Source organism: Bison bison, unplaced genomic scaffold (genome assembly GCF_000754665.1).
Source record: "Bison bison bison isolate TAMUID 2011002044 unplaced genomic scaffold, Bison_UMD1.0 scf7180017864471, whole genome shotgun sequence".
Taxonomy (NCBI): domain Eukaryota; kingdom Metazoa; phylum Chordata; class Mammalia; order Artiodactyla; family Bovidae; genus Bison; species Bison bison.
In genome coordinates, this window is record NW_011495032.1 from 41,758,085 (window position 1) to 41,773,146 (window position 15,062).

Consider the following 15,062-nt stretch of genomic DNA (forward strand, 5'->3'; position numbering starts at 1 on the left):
TACTCCCCAGCGTCCCTGCTCCGTGCCCCCCGCACCCGCAGCACCTGCCTTGCCCCGTCCTGCTCCAGCTGCACCCGCCCCTGGCTGGCCAGGCGCTCCCCGTCCTTGTACCAGCGTACAGGGCCCCCTGGCCCGGAGAGGCGCACCGCCAGCTCTAGGTCCCCACCTGGGGTGCGGCGAACCCTCGTCTGGGCTGCCTCGGGGGCCACCACCCGCACGGGGGGCTCTGTGGGGTCAGGGCCGGGTGTCATTGGGAGGGAATGGCTCAAGGGCTGGGGAGGAGGGTGGTGGGAGGCCAGATTGGGAGAGGGACTGAGAGCCGTGGGGCAGGGGCCGGGGGCTGGGTGCACTAGAGAGGGGGAAGACTCAAGGGTTTAGGGGCGAGACTCTCAGGTTTCCTGCCCAGGGCTATACTCACCAGCCACTTGGACGGTGAAGCTGAGGCTGGGGGCCCCCGGTGCTGCCCCACACTGGCAGGTGTAGAGGCCTGCGTGGGCCAGGTCTGCAGCCCGGATGCAGAGGACGCGGCGGGGTCCTTCGGCTCGGAGCTCCAGGCCCTCACCTGTTTGCACCGGCTTCCCGTTATGGCTCCAGAAGACCAGGGCACCAGCCCTGGACAGTTCACAGCTCAGCACCACTGGCTCCCCGGGGGCCACGCAGAGCGGGCCAGGGGCTGCCTCTGGGGCAAGGAACTGGACAGGGGGCTCTGGACAGAGGGTGGGTGTGTCAGCTCAGTGATGCCCCCCGCTCCCGCCTCCCAGACCCGGGCTGGCCAGGAGCACCCACCAGCCAGGCTGATGTTGAAGGTGACGGCTTCATCGCGAGTCTCACACACATACTCCCCGGCGTCCTCGGGCTGGGCGTGGGGCAGGGTCAGGGTGCGGGTGGGTCCCTCGGCACCCAGTTGCAGGGCATCCGATGCTTCCACCTCCAGCCCATCCTTGTACCAGCGCACCTGGGACCCAGCTGGGGCCACCTCGCAGCGCAGCTCCACGCGCCCCGGAGCCCTGAACTGCAGGTCCAGCGAGCGGGCTGCTGGGTGCAAAATCCTCTCTGGAGGGGCTGGTGGGTGAACAGAGACAGAATCGGGTGGGTTCGGCCTCTACCTGTCTGACCACTGGTTTCTTAATCCTCTCCTTTTGCAGAGCAGCTCTTGGGAAATGGTACCACCTACAATCCGTAGGCACTTACTGTGTGCCAGGTGTCATGCTAAGGACACTACAGTTCTTTTCTCAGCTACTCCTGACACTCCCTATTTCTGCCTTCACTTTATAGATGAGGACCTGAAGCCTCTTTATAGGGAACTGACTTGCCCAGGGTTGCATGGACAGGAAGAGGTAGACCCACACTCACAGATCTAACCCTAATGCACAGCCCTCCCTACCCCTCCATTTCCTGTCCCTTTTTCCTGTTTTGCCTCTGAAGAACTGATCACCACCTGAAAAACCACCTGTTTCCCTTATTTGCTGTCTGTCTGCTCTCACAAGAAGGCAAGCTCCATAAAGACAGGTTTTCTCTCCTTCGTTCATTACCGAATCCCTCAGCATCAGAACGGTGCTGAGCAGATCAGTGTTTGTTGAATACACGAATGAATGAGCTCTCCCAATTGTTGGGCTCTCTCCACCAGGCCTCTGGCCACTGTCCTGACCTGGTTTGGGCAACTCAGGGCTCTCTGATGGCTGAGAATGAGGAGGCTGGGAGGGAGGGAAGCCTGGACAGGGGGAAAGTTGTGTGTGGCACACAGGGGTCCTGAAGGTGCAGGAACTGGGAGGGGTGGGTATCTGTCCCTCAGCCTCCTGCCTCTCTTCCTCTCCAAGGGGGTCTCGGAGACTGCCCACCTGTGACGGTGACAGTGTAGAAGGCTGAGTCATCTCCGGCGTCGCATACAAACTCGCCCCCGTCCTGGGGCTGGGCGGCGGGCAGCACCAGGCGACGGTGGGGCCCGTCGCTCTCCAGCACCAGGGCCTCGCTTTCCTCCACCTCCAGCCCGTCCTTGTACCAGCACACTGGGGCATCCTCCCGAGACAGCTCACACATCAGCACCACACACTCCAAGCTCACGGCCACCAAGGTCACCTCGTCCCGGGGGTATAGGATGCGCACTGGGGGTTCTGCAGAGTAGGGACAACCACAGGCTGTCACAGACTCACGGTCAGCCTCCCTGGAGCCGTCCGGCAGCATGAAATCCCGGTTGCCCAAATCGTTAAGAGTGATAAGGATAGTAATAGGTCCAAAATCAGTTCTCTGAAATCCCTGGGGCCACAAGTGTGCTGGAATGTGCTGGAACCATCCAGAATGCTTCCAATTCTAGAAATGGTGCATTTATCATATAGCACATACTCCCCCTCAGCCCCTACTGTGGACCCCCCAGAATCAATCATAGTAACATCTCTGCAGTGTAACATATGGAGATACACCCTAAGCAGGATAATTTAAAAGTACAAATAGCTTCACAGAGTTAAGCTCAGGTTTTACAGAAATAACTTTTAATACCAAATGTACAAAAAGCCTTTTGATTTTAAGTGTTTTCTTTCTTATTTTGGTTTCAGGATTGTGGATAAGGGATGGCAGATCTGTAATAGTATTGGTAAGTACTTATACATTGTTTGCTAAAGTTCCAGGACAGTTGTAAGCACTTTACACCCTGATAGCAATCCTAGGGAGTACGTACTGTTTTAAACTCATTTTGCAGATGAATAAACTGAGGCACAGAGTGGTTAAACAACTTCCTTATGGTCACAGCTGGCTACACCTACCTAGGGCAGGAGGAAAAACCACCATTCGATAAAGGGAAGCTCCTTATTGCAAAATTCAGACTTAAATTGAAGAAAGTTGGGAAAACCACTAGACCAATTCAGATATGACCTAAATCAAATCCCTTATGATTATACAGTGGAAGTGAGAAAGAGATTCAAGGGATTAGATCTGATAGACAGAGTGCCTGAAGAACTATGGAGGGAGGTTTGCAACATTGTACAGGAGGCAGATCAAGACCATCCCCAAGAAAAAGAAATGCAAAAAGGCAAAATGGTTGTCTGAGGAGGCCTTACAAATAGCTGAGAAAAGAAGAAAAGCGAAAGGCAAAGGACAAAAGGAAAGATATACCCATTTGAATGCAGATTTCCAAAGAATAGCAAGGAGAGAGAAGAAAGCCTTCCTCAGTGATCAGTGCAAACAGAGGAAAACAATAGAATGGGAAAGACTAGAGATCTCTTCAAGAAAATTAGAGATACCAAGGGAACTTTTCATGCAAAGATGGGCACAATAAAGGACAGAAATGGTATGGATCTAACAGAAGCAGAAGATAATAAGAAGAGGTGGTAAGAATACACAGAAGAAAAATATTCATGACCCAGATAACCATGATGGTGTGATCACTCACCTAGAGCTAGACATCCTGGAATGCGAAGTCAAGTGGGCCTTAGGAAGCATCACTATGAACAAAGCTAGTGGAGGTAATGGAATTCCAGTTGAGCTACTTCAAATCCTAAAATATGATGCTATGAAAGTGCTGCACTCCATATGCCAGTAAATTTGGAAAACTCAGCAGTGGCCACAGGACTGGAAAAGGTCAGTTTTCATTCCAATCCCAAAGAAAGGCAAAGTCAAAGAATGTTCAAACTACCCCACAATTGCACTCATCTCACATGCTAGCAAGTGAAATCGCTCAGTTATGTCTGACTCTTTGCGACCCCGTGGACTGTAACCTACCAGGTTCCTCCATCCATGGGATTCTCCAGGCAAGAATACTGGAGTGGGTTGCCATTTCCTTCTCTAAGGGATCTTCCCGACCCAGGGATTGAACCTGGGTCTCCTGCCTTGTAGGCAGACGCTTTAACCTCTGAGCCACCAGGGAAGCCCCACATGCTAGCAAAGTAATGCTCAAAATTCTCCAAACCAGTACATGAACTGTGAACTTCCAGATGTTCAAGCTGGATTTTGCAAAGGCAGAGGAACTAGAGATCAAATTGCCAAAATCTGTTGGATCATCGAAAAAGCAAGAGAGTTCCAGAAAACATATACTTCTGCTTTATTGACTACACCAAAGCCTTTGACTGTGTGGATCACAACAAACTGTGGAAAATTCTTAAAGAGATGAGAATATCAGACCACCTTACCTGCTTAAGAAGCAATAGTTAGAAATGGACATGAAACAACAGACTGGTTCCACATTGGGAAAGGAGTATGTTAAGGTTGTATATTGTCACCCTGCTTACTTAACTTATATACAGAGTACATCATGCGAAATTCCAGGCTAGATAAAGCACAAGCTGGAATCAAGATTGCCGGGAGAAATATCAATAACCTCATATATGCAGATGACATCACCCTTATGGCAGGAAGTGAAGAAGAACTAAAGAGCCTCTTGATGAATGTGAAAGAAGACAGTGAAAAAGTTGGCTTAAAACTCAACATTCAGAAAATGAAGATCATGGCATCTGGACCCATCACTTCATGGCAAATAGATGGGGAAACAGTGGAAACAGTGAGAGATTTTATTTTCTTGGGCTCCAAAATCACTGCAGATGGTGACTGCAGTTATGAAATTAAAAGACGCTTGCTCCTTGGAAGAAAAGTTATGACCAACCTAGGCAACATATTAAAAAGCAGAGACATTACTTTGTCAACAAAGGTCTGTCTAGTCAAGGCTATGGTTTTTCCAGTAGTCATGTATGGATGTGAGAGTTGGACTATAAAGAAAGCTGAGCGCCAAAGAATTGATGCTTTTGAACTGTAGTGTTGGAGAAGACTCTTGAGAATCCCTTGGACAGCAAGGAGATCCAACCAGTCAATCCTAAAGGAAATCAGTCCTGAATATTCATTGGAAGGACTCATGTTGAAGCTGAAACTCCAATACTTTGGCCACCTGATGAGAAGAACTGACTCATTTGAAAAGACCCTGATGCTGGGCAAGATTGAAGGCAGGAGGAGAAGGGGATGCCAGAGGATGAGATGGTTGGATGGCATCACCGACTCAGTGGACATGAGTTTGAGCAAGCTCCGGCAGTTGATGGACCAGGAAGCCTGGAGTGCTGCAGTCCATGGGGTCACAGAGTCGGACACAGCTGAGCGACTGAACTGAACTGACAGACTCTGCCAGCAGTGGTAGGGATTCCAAGCTAAGGCTTGTAGGAAACTCAGTAATGAATTTGCATCTGTGCCTGAATTCCCTGGGGATGTTAAATGCCGATTCGAGTTCATCTCTAACTGCTCTGGAGTGGTCAGCCTTTCACAGAAAGGAGCGATGTCAATGTGGGAGGTGACAAGGGCTCTGAGCGCCGGGCTGCCCAGGCATCTACGCACCTTCGAGGTCTCCCCTAATCCTCTCCAAGACGCGGAAGTGCTCCTTCAGCATTCGGCCCCCTAGTGGCTGGCTGGGGAACTGCTAGCTTCCTGGTCTAGGTCTTTGCAGTGGGGAGTATGGGCAGACATGCCCACCAGGGTACATCCAGCTCTTGCCTCTGCCTCCCTAACTGGGCTTGTTCTAATAGTCTGTATGATGTAGGTTGGTTCTCTGGGTCTACCAGCGCCATGAGATGTTGGAGTGTGGCTGCCTGAATGGTGGGGGAAGTGATGGAGGCAGTGGAGTGTAGATGGCATGCAGCCATGGGACTGGGGAGTCTGCAAGGCTATGGGACCTCAGCTTGGCATCGGACCTGATTCTCCTGGTCCACAGCCAAGGTGGTGTGTTGTGCGAACTTACCAGGAAGAATCTTGTGTTTTGTGGGGAGGCCAATTATGGGCTGGAATGTGTGTGTCTGCAGCCATGATGTCTGGCCAGGGCTTGGGGAGGGAGCGGTTGAAGGCAGCCACTACAGAACAGAATATGTGCAGAAAGGCCTTTTTGGCTTTGTGGCTTGTGTGTTTCAGGCTGTCCTATCTGGGATGCAGGGAGTTGGGAGGCCCTAAGTAGCTCAAATCTAGGCTGAAGCCTTGTTTCTAGAGCAGGTCAGTGGGGAGGGCAACCAGAAGGTGCCGGCATCGGGATGGTCGCTCCAGTGCAGCCGCTGGGTTCTTCAGTGCCATCCAGAGCCACCTGGGTTTTACACTCCCCGCCCCGCTCAGGTACACACTGTGATCGGCGCCATGAGCTGTAGCCCCAAAGTTTCCGGCAATGAACCATCATTTCCGTAATCATCCTGTGCCTTCCTGCTTTGAACCTTGACCTCTGACCTTCAGTCCAAATCCAGACCCCCACTTAGCTAACTCAGCCCCTGCTCCAAATATCTGTTCTGAAGCTACTTCCTGCCTGCTAGCCAACCAGGTTAGCAGCCCCCAGCCCTGAGCTCTCACTGCACCTTACTGCGACACTCCCTCTAAGACTTAAGGTGTCTGGCTTTCCTGCCAGGCTATCCACTCCTGCAGGGATGCACGTGTGTCTGCGAGCTACCGAGTGTCCAGAGCCTGGCCCAGGACTGGCTCCTGCGGATGGCACAGTGACTCTCCCCGAAGCCCTCCCTGACCTCCTGTCCGGCTCTCTTGAGCCCTCTTTCCTCCACGGCACTTGTCACGAAGTGTCACCGTACATTTATTTGTGTGTTTATTGGTTAAACACAGGGGTCGCAAACTCAAATGCCCACAGGGGCCAGGCTGAAGCAGTCTAGGAAGGGGAGCAAAAAAGAACAGTGGGGGATGGGGGTGGGTGTGAAACAGAGGAATGTGGGCCCCCAATTATGGGGGCAGCTGCTACTCAGCGCCAGCTGTTCGTCGCCAAGGGGGGAAGCGGGACCAGAGGCGCCGGGTCTTCGGCTTTTTCAAGAGGATGCATAACTCCGGGTTGTTATTGGAACTGTCCTGACTTTGGTATGACTCTGCAGGCCAAACACAACACACCTGTGGGCTGTATGAGGCCCGAGGGACTGCCGGTTTGCGACCCCTGGTTAACGGCTGCACCCACCCCACCCCCAGCTAGACCGGCACCTGTCTGAGAGCAGGGACCTTATATGCAATAAGCATCAGTGACCCACAGCACCTGGCCCAGCGCCTGACACATATAGACTGCTCAGTAAGTGAGCTGGTGGAGCACAGCTATTCCTGGCTTGGGCGCTGGGGAGGAGCCTGCTTCCTCCAACAGTGATCCCCGGATCTTCTGGGCAGGGACCACCCCCCACCACCACCTCCTGCACCTGCAGCCCCTCCTCCCTGCCCCCAGTGTGCTAGCTAGGGGCTATGTGGCCAGCTCCCCAAGGGCTCAGGGCAGTCCTCTGATGACCCCGGGGGCGGGGGGTGGACCCACACCTGTGACGGTGACCGTGAATGAGGCGGATTCGTCATCGATTTCACACAAGTACTCGCCCGAGTCCTCCAGCTGAACGGCGGGCAGCACCAGGCGGCGCACTGTGTCCTCCTTCTGTAGGAGCAGCGCGGGACTCTCCACCACCTCCTCGCCATCCTTGGTCCAGCGCACCTCGGCCCAGGGCCGGCACAGCTCGCAGGTCAGCACCACGCGCTCCAGGCGCACGGCCGCCACGTACACCTTGCCGCTGGGGTACACGATCCACGAGGAGACGTCTGCAGGACACGACACAGCCGTGGCTGGGCATCTGGGGCTGGGGCTGAGGTGCCCGGCCACCTTGCCCGGTTCACGCCTGTTCCCTACTCCTGGAAAGGACCAGGGCTCACAGCGGCTCAGATGGTTGCTCAAAGCTAACCGTGACATGACCACAAAGCACAGCAGGGGTGTAGCGGCACGGTGGGGACCGTGGTGTCAGCCTCGCCTGAGGAAACTCTCCCCATTCTCTGGGTGGGGACAGGGCTATACGAAGTGTGAGGTTGGGGAGAGGAGAGTTGGGTGCCCAGACGGAGCTGAGGTCTCCCACAGGAGACTTTTAACCCCTCTAGTGCTCGGGTCTCCTCACCCCACACTACCCTAAGGCTCCCCTCGGAGGGCCTTCAGGAGAATAGAGAAGGTGGGCTTCCCTCTGCCATGTAGCTATGACTAGTGCGCTTATGACAATGCATTTTCTGCAGTGGCTGAACCTCAGCGTGCAGACCATGGGTTGGGGGGAAAGGATGAGGTGTGATCGGCTGGGGGGGGGGGAATGGTGGCCCAGGAGTGTGCCGGCTGTCCAGGCGGGAGCAGGGCACAGCTGCCCCATCCCGTGGCCTGCCTGGAGCCCCACCTGTGATGGTCACGGTGAAGTAGGCGCGCTCGTCGCCAGCGACGCACTGGAACTCGCCCCCGACGGAAGGCTGGGCGGAGGGCAGCACGAGGCGGCGGTGGGGCCCTTCACTCTCCAGCAGCACGAAGTCACTCTCCTCCACCTCCTGTCCGTCCTTGAACCAGTGCACGGGAGCGTCCTCCCGGTCCACCTCACAGGTCAGCATGACACACTCAGAGGTTATGGCGTGCACAAACACATGCTCCCGGGGGGCCACGATGTGCACTGGGGGGTCTGGAGGGAGCAGAGATGGGGTCACACCAACACCCACACATGGAACACCTGAGTCCATGGTGGTGGGTGAGGTGTCACAGGTCAGTATTGCCGATCCTGTGGACAGGCCTGGGAGTCCCCAGAGGATCCGAGGGTGCTGGGTGGGGGGAACACAGAGGGCCTTTGTCTAGGCTGAGAGGAGGTCATTGCTTGCTTTGGCTTTTACCAGGAAGCCCCTGGTGGGCTGACCCCAGGACAGGGAGGAGGTGGGAGGTGGGAATGACTCAGTGCTGTCACCTTGGGGCAACACCCCCTACAGGTAGTGAGTTCCCCATCACAGGGCACATTCACGCAGGGCCAAAGGACCTTTTGGCAATGGGGCCGTAACAGGATTTCCACTCAAAGTGAGAAGACTGAGCTGGTTCAGTGGTTCCAGAGTTGTCCTCCTAGAGTGGATCTCAAAGCTTTGTCCTGGATATTCGGGCTCTGGAGGCCTGGGGTTGGGGTGGGGGTGGGGAGAGGCTATGCACTAATAATAGGTTTCCTGATATTAGTCTCTGAAGCAGCCAGAACATGGACTGGCTTCCAAGAACCTCTGGACCACTGCACCTAAAGCTTTCCTTTGACCCTGACCTCCTGCGGCGTGGGATAAGCAGTCCTGGGTGTGAACCCAGGTAGCGTAGTTGCTGGCTGTGTGATTGTGAGCAACTTGCATAACCTCTCTGAGTCTCCGCTACTTCATCCATGAGTGGAGATATACTGGCTCTCATGTAGCCTTGAATGTTGAATGAAAGTGTACATTTCAAGTATCCAGCACAGGGCTTGGCTAGCAAGTGCCTAACAAATGCTAGCTCCCACCTCCCCTGCCCTTCATTGATTTGAGGTCCCCTCACATCCCTCCCAGCAGAGGGTATATGAGGGCCAAGTGTGCTGGAGGGTGGTGTGGGGGCAGCGTGATCTGCAAACATGTCCCCTGGCCCCCTAGGCCCTCCCTGGAAGGGACCCTCAAGCGGGCAGAGCAGGGGATGGGGTAGGATTGGCACAGCCCCCTGGGTCAGCCTTGGCTGGGGGAGCCTAGGCTGCCTCAGTCCCTGACCTTGGACGGTGACGCTGAAGAAGGCTGAGATGCCTTCTGTCCTGCACTCGAACTCGCCGCTGTCCTGGACCTGGGCCTCGGGCAGGATCAGGCGGTGTTTGCGCCCGTCCATCTTCACCACCAGTGACTCGCTCTCCTCCACCTGCTGCCCATCCTTGTACCAGCTCGCTGGGAAGTCCACCCGGGAGAGCTCACAGGTCAGTACCACCCGATCGGAGGTTGTAAAGGTCAGCGACACCTTGTCCTGGGGGCTCAGGATGTGCACGGGACTCTCTGCGTGGGGAGAGGTGTGGTCATGGATAGCGCCCTGGTTGTGCTCTGCTTACCCAGTGAGCGCCCCACTGCAGGGCATGTGCTGGGGGAGGGGGCTGGGCACATCAGGCTAGATGACTGTTGTGATGCATCTGTTGGTTTTAAAAATTCTTTTTGTGCTTACACACCAACTCTCAAGAGCAGTGGTTTTAGTGTGCATAAGAATTCCCAGAAAGCCTACTGAAAATGCAGATTCCTAGGCTTTGCCCCTCCCCCTGCCCCAGCATGCAAGGGTCAAAGAATCTGCATTATAAACCAGCCCTCAGCATGACTCTGACATTGGTGAAAGTGTTAGTCACTCAGCCTTGTCTGATTCTTTGCAACCCCATGGACTTCTCCAGGAAAGAATGCTGGAGTGGGTTGCCATTCCCTTCTCCAAGGGAGATTCCTGACCCTTCCTGAGCTGATCGAATCCAGGTCTCCATCATTGCGGGCAGATTCTTTACCGCCTGAATCACCAGGAAAGCCCAATGTTAGTGAAAGATTAGTTGCTCAGTTGTGTGTCTGACTTTTTGAGACCCCATGGGCTGTAGCTTGCCAGGCTAATCTGTCCATGGAATTCTCCAGGCAAGAAGGAGTGGGATGCCATTTCTTTCTCCAGGGGTTCTTCCCAACCTAGGGATTGAACCCAGGTCTCCTGCATTGCAGATAGATTCTTTACCATGTGAACCTGGGTTGTATTTTAGTAATGCTGCTCTCTTTGTGGGTATTTCTTACTTGGATCTCCTCCTGGGCTGCTGCGAGCTAACTGCCTCCAGGCCCTGTGCGTGGACACTGAGGAATTCTGTGACTGGCCTTACAAATTCCAGCAATGGTGCAAATGCCAGTGCATTCCCTGAACTTTCAGACTCCTGCCAAGAACTGTCATCCTCAAGGAGGCCTCATTCCCTCTCCTCTCCTCTTTCCTCAGGGTGGCAGAGTGCAATACTGCAGCCAGACCGCCTGCGTTCATAATCCAGCACTAGCACTTCTCAGTTTTCTGACTTCGGGCAAGTCACTGGACCTGTGTCTGTTTCCCCATCTGTAATGGGGATGACAAAAGAACACATCCCGTAGGGCTGTTGAGAAAGTGAAAGAAGTGAAAGTGAAGTCGCTCGGTCGTGTCCGACTCTTTGCGACCCCGTGGGCTGTAGTCCACCAGGCTCCTCTGTCCATGGATTTTCCAGGCAAGAATACTGGAGTGGGTTGCCATTTCCGTCTCCAGGAGATCTTCCCGACCCAGGGATTGAACCCAGGTCTCCCGCATTGTAGGCAGACGCTTTACCATCTGAGCCACAAGGGAAGATTTAGGGCTGTTGAGCAGTCTGTGCTAATTAATATATGTAAAGCAATTAGGATTGTGCCTGGCACACAGGAAGTGACTCAGATAGTGTTAGCCATCACATGGTAGGGCAGGAAGTGGTCAGGGACTAGGGGCCAAGGTCTGTGTCTTTAAGATGACAAACATGACCGAATTCTGCAAACCACAAAGTACCCCTAGAGAATTTGGATATGATGCTGGTGAAAATAACAAGGAATCTCCTATACGGGCTTCTCTGGTGGCTCAGACGGTAAAGAATCTGCCTGCAATGCAGGAGACCTGGGTTTGATCCCTGGGTAGGGAAGATCCCCTGGAGGAAACCATGGCAGCCCACACCATGGAATCCCCATGGACAGAGGAGCCTGTCAGGGTCGCAGAGTCGGACACGACTGAGCGACTAAGCACGGGTTGAAATTGGACTTCTGGATCCCTGAGTGCTCTATCTGAGCTCACCTAGGATGCTCCTGACTCCTGGCTCAGATGTGAGAAGCACGAATAGCGTGTGCCTCACTTTGCTAACGGGACTTCTATGTCTTGACCCTATCTGCTCACCGTGGTCCCCACCAGTACCAACCTTGGATGGTGAGGGCAGCTGAGTCCTGCACACCTGGGCAGCTGAAGCCGATCAGGGCCCCACTGTCCTGATGCCGGACGGCCTGCAGGATGAGCCTGTGCTGCAGGCCATGCTGTTCCACCCGGTACCGCAGGGGCCCCGGCCCCACCTGGCCCTCTGGCTCGTTACTCTTGAGCTCCTCCCCGTTAAGGAACCAGGTGCCCTGGATGACGGTGGAGAGATCCAGGGAGAAGACGGCGTCTTCCCCATCATACACCTGCACCTCCTCCAGACCAGCCACCAGGCGAGCTGTGGGCACTGAGACAGGGACAGAGCACGGCCATCAGAACCAGGGGGCTGGCAGAGGGCACAGACTGGCAGGTAGATGGCATATAGCTAGAGAGAGGGGGGAGCGCAGGGGAAGGGAGGAAGAGTGATGGGGAGGGCACAACTTTAGGTACAGCCACTGACAGCCTGGGCTGACAGGACCAACTCACCCAGGTGAGCAGACCCATGGAACACCACGTGCGGGCTGCGGCCGTGTTCACTGACGGTGCAGACTCGGAAGCGGTAGTCACCCTCGGTCGGCACGCAGTCCCCGGGCACCTCCACGGCCCCGGCTTTCTCAATGCTGAAGCACTGTACCCAGTCTTCCGAGCCCACCTCCTGCCGCTCCAGCCGGTAGATGAAGGGGGTCTCGGGGGTGGGGTCTGGAGGCTTCCAGGTGAGCAGGACCGTGTTCCTGTGGCCCTTGAACATCTCAGCCAACACTGGGGGTCCTGGGGGATTGTGCTTGATGCCTGAGACAGAGGCAGGGTTTGCATCCGAGCCCTGTTCCAGCCTCCCACATCCCTGGGACCTAAAGTCAACTTTGCCAACCCAGACTCTGTCATCTGGTCACCCTCCTGCCCTGACCGTCCTGTCCAGCCCTTGAGGAGGTTGCCTAGGGGCTTTGGGGCCCTCACATTTGACTCTAAGCAGAGTGGTGGTCCGGGAGTTGCCCAGACTGAAGGTGACCTCCCCAGCATCTTCTCGGGTGACCCCTGGAAGGACCAGGGCGTGCATGTGGCCCGAGCTGCTCTGGCAGGTGGCCGGCAGGTCCTCTCCGTCGCGACTCCAGCGTCCCTCCACCCCAGCCTCGCGTGTCTCCACCAGCAGCACCGCGTTTTCGCCCTCAAAAACGTCGAGCTTCCGGGGCAGCCGCTTCAGGATGGGCCCTGAGACAGGGATGGGAGATTATCAGCCCGTGGACTGGGCACCGGCCTGCCTCTGTCTCGGCCTCCCCCAGCCCCGCCACCGGCCAGCCGACCTTTGACTGTCACGTTGGCCACGGTGCGCACACGGCCGCGCATCTCGCACAGGTAGACGCCGTCGTCGTCCGCCTTCAGCCTGTGGATGATGAGGCGGCGGACCGTGCCCTCCTCGATTTGCTCGTACTTGCGGCAGGGCAGTAGTCGCTGGTCCTCGCGGAACCAGGCAGTGGGAATGCGAGAGTTGGGGACTTTACACTCCAGCACCGCAATTCCATGCTCTCGGCCCTCCACGTCCTGCAGCGGCCTCGAGAAGCGGAGGCGGGGCTCTGTGGAGAAGAGAGAGACCAGAGAAGGCTCTGGAGAGGGCCCCGACCGGGAGAAAGACCCTCCTCTGTCACCCACTGCCTAAACCCATGGTAGCTCAGGCCATTTGCTCTTCTCCCAGAGCTAGTAGCGTTGTATACTCAGAGAAATCCTCAGAAGGGAAGTCAGATGACCCGAATTCTCGTTGACCCTAACACATCACCCTGACCAAGGCCATTTTCACGATGCTGGGCCGCAGTTTCTTTATTTGTAAAGCAGAGAAAAGGATAGAAGGGCTTGGGGCCGTTATCAGGGATTTTCAAAATGTTCTGTGGGGCCCCTCATGGGCACCACACACAATTCTGTAAGGGTTTGAGTTGAACTTCATTTTGAAAGTACTTCAACCACTTTTAAAACTGCATTTTACAAAAAGAAAGCATGATGACAGAAATGGCCAGTGGGGTCACTTGGGCTGCTAGGGGAACACGTCTGCCTTGTCACTTGGCTCTGGGAATCTCGGCCTTCGTCCTGGACTTTTCTGTCCTCAGGGGGTGAGAGTTCAGCTCCGCCTGGCTGGTTTGTGCACATCAAACTGTACCCAAGAGGCCACCAGCCGTGGTACAGGTGCCACGTGCTTGACTGCGTGCCAGGACGGACTCGGGAGATTTGCCAACTATTTTTCTCTGAGGGAAAGAGTTGGGTAATAACTAGTGAAGGTATTATGCCGTGAGTTGCGATGAACTCCTATTATGGGCAGCTTTAACTTCCAATGTGAATTTGGCGTGTTTTTCACCCCTGACTTTTCTAGTTATGAGCAATGTAGTGTTTATTAAATACCATTGGGGGCTCAACTTTGAAATATAAATTTCCTCTCCTTCACTTTCTTCTTCTTGCAAACCCGGAGAGCAGTCTAATGACAGAATAGTCAAAAATTGGGGGGCATTTTTTTTGCCCTCAAGTTTTCTCCCTTTGGTGTGAATCGGGAGTTTGTCAGTGTGACACCTGAAGCTACGCTTTCCCCATGGGGCTCAAAAGCTAGACCCAGTTATGAATGCTTAAAATGTGTGTGCTTAATAAGACAGATCCCTTGTTCTCATCGACTGACTTCATAAATATATGTTACAAATTTGGATTTAGAAATTCACACCCATAAAATGATTCTTTTATATAATACACTGGGGCCCCAATGGGGTTTCCATTGGGGAATGGGTGGTGAGATAACAAAACCCCATTGGGGAATGGGTGGTGAGATAACAAAGAGGCTGAAAAACACTGAACTACAAGAGTTGTAGGTCCCTCTGGATCAATCATTCAATCATTCCTTAAAGGCCTTTATGGAAGAGTTGTTTTCCACCATCTGCCTCAGAATCATTTGGAGAGCTTGCTAAGAAGTTCCTGGAGCATACCTTGGAGACGTACTAAACGCGAATCCCTGGGGGATGGGAGGGAGGGAGGTGGGAAATGGCATTTTAATATTCAGCCTCCCTTACTCCTCGCTGTCTTCTAGGCACTGAGTGGGGCTGGAGTTAGTGGGGTCAGGGAGGGCGCTGGAGGCCCCTCGCCCCGGCCGCCCCTGGCCCCGGCCGCCCGGGGGCGCCGTGGTACCTTTCACGTGCAGCTGCACCGCACTGAGCGTCTGGCCCGCCGAATTGCGCGCGGCGCACACGTAGAGCCCACGGTCCTTGGCCTGGCAGTACAGCACCTTGAGCACAAAGCCGCCGTCTCGGTCGCGGTACATGAGGCGGCGGCGATCGGGGAGCAGCGGGCGGCCCTCCCAGTGCCATTCAATTTCTGGCTCCGGCTTGCCCATCACGTAGCAGCGGAACTTTGCGTGCTTGCCCTCGTTCACCCAGAAGGTCTTGGGCGCGCA

The 15,062-nt window shown here is 54.7% G+C and overlaps 1 protein-coding gene across 1 annotated transcript in view; it reads right to left on the bottom strand.

The window, feature by feature from the left end:
* OBSL1 (obscurin-like 1) overlaps window positions 1–15,056 on the bottom strand; it is a 21,373-nt gene extending 6,317 nt beyond the window's left edge. Inside the window, exons 1-11 of the mRNA XM_010861257.1 lie at window positions 14,798–15,056; window positions 12,946–13,215; window positions 12,602–12,853; window positions 12,134–12,436; window positions 11,658–11,954; window positions 9,472–9,744; window positions 8,124–8,396; window positions 7,240–7,512; window positions 1,839–2,111; window positions 787–1,062; window positions 419–706 (exon numbers count right to left, since the gene is read on the bottom strand). Coding sequence (XP_010859559.1) covers window positions 419–706; window positions 787–1,062; window positions 1,839–2,111; window positions 7,240–7,512; window positions 8,124–8,396; window positions 9,472–9,744; window positions 11,658–11,954; window positions 12,134–12,436; window positions 12,602–12,853; window positions 12,946–13,215; window positions 14,798–15,002 — 2,983 coding nt within the window. The 5' untranslated portion in view covers window positions 15,003–15,056. The remainder of the gene's footprint in view (window positions 1–418; window positions 707–786; window positions 1,063–1,838; window positions 2,112–7,239; window positions 7,513–8,123; window positions 8,397–9,471; window positions 9,745–11,657; window positions 11,955–12,133; window positions 12,437–12,601; window positions 12,854–12,945; window positions 13,216–14,797) is intronic.
* Window positions 15,057–15,062: the final 6 nt, after the last annotated feature.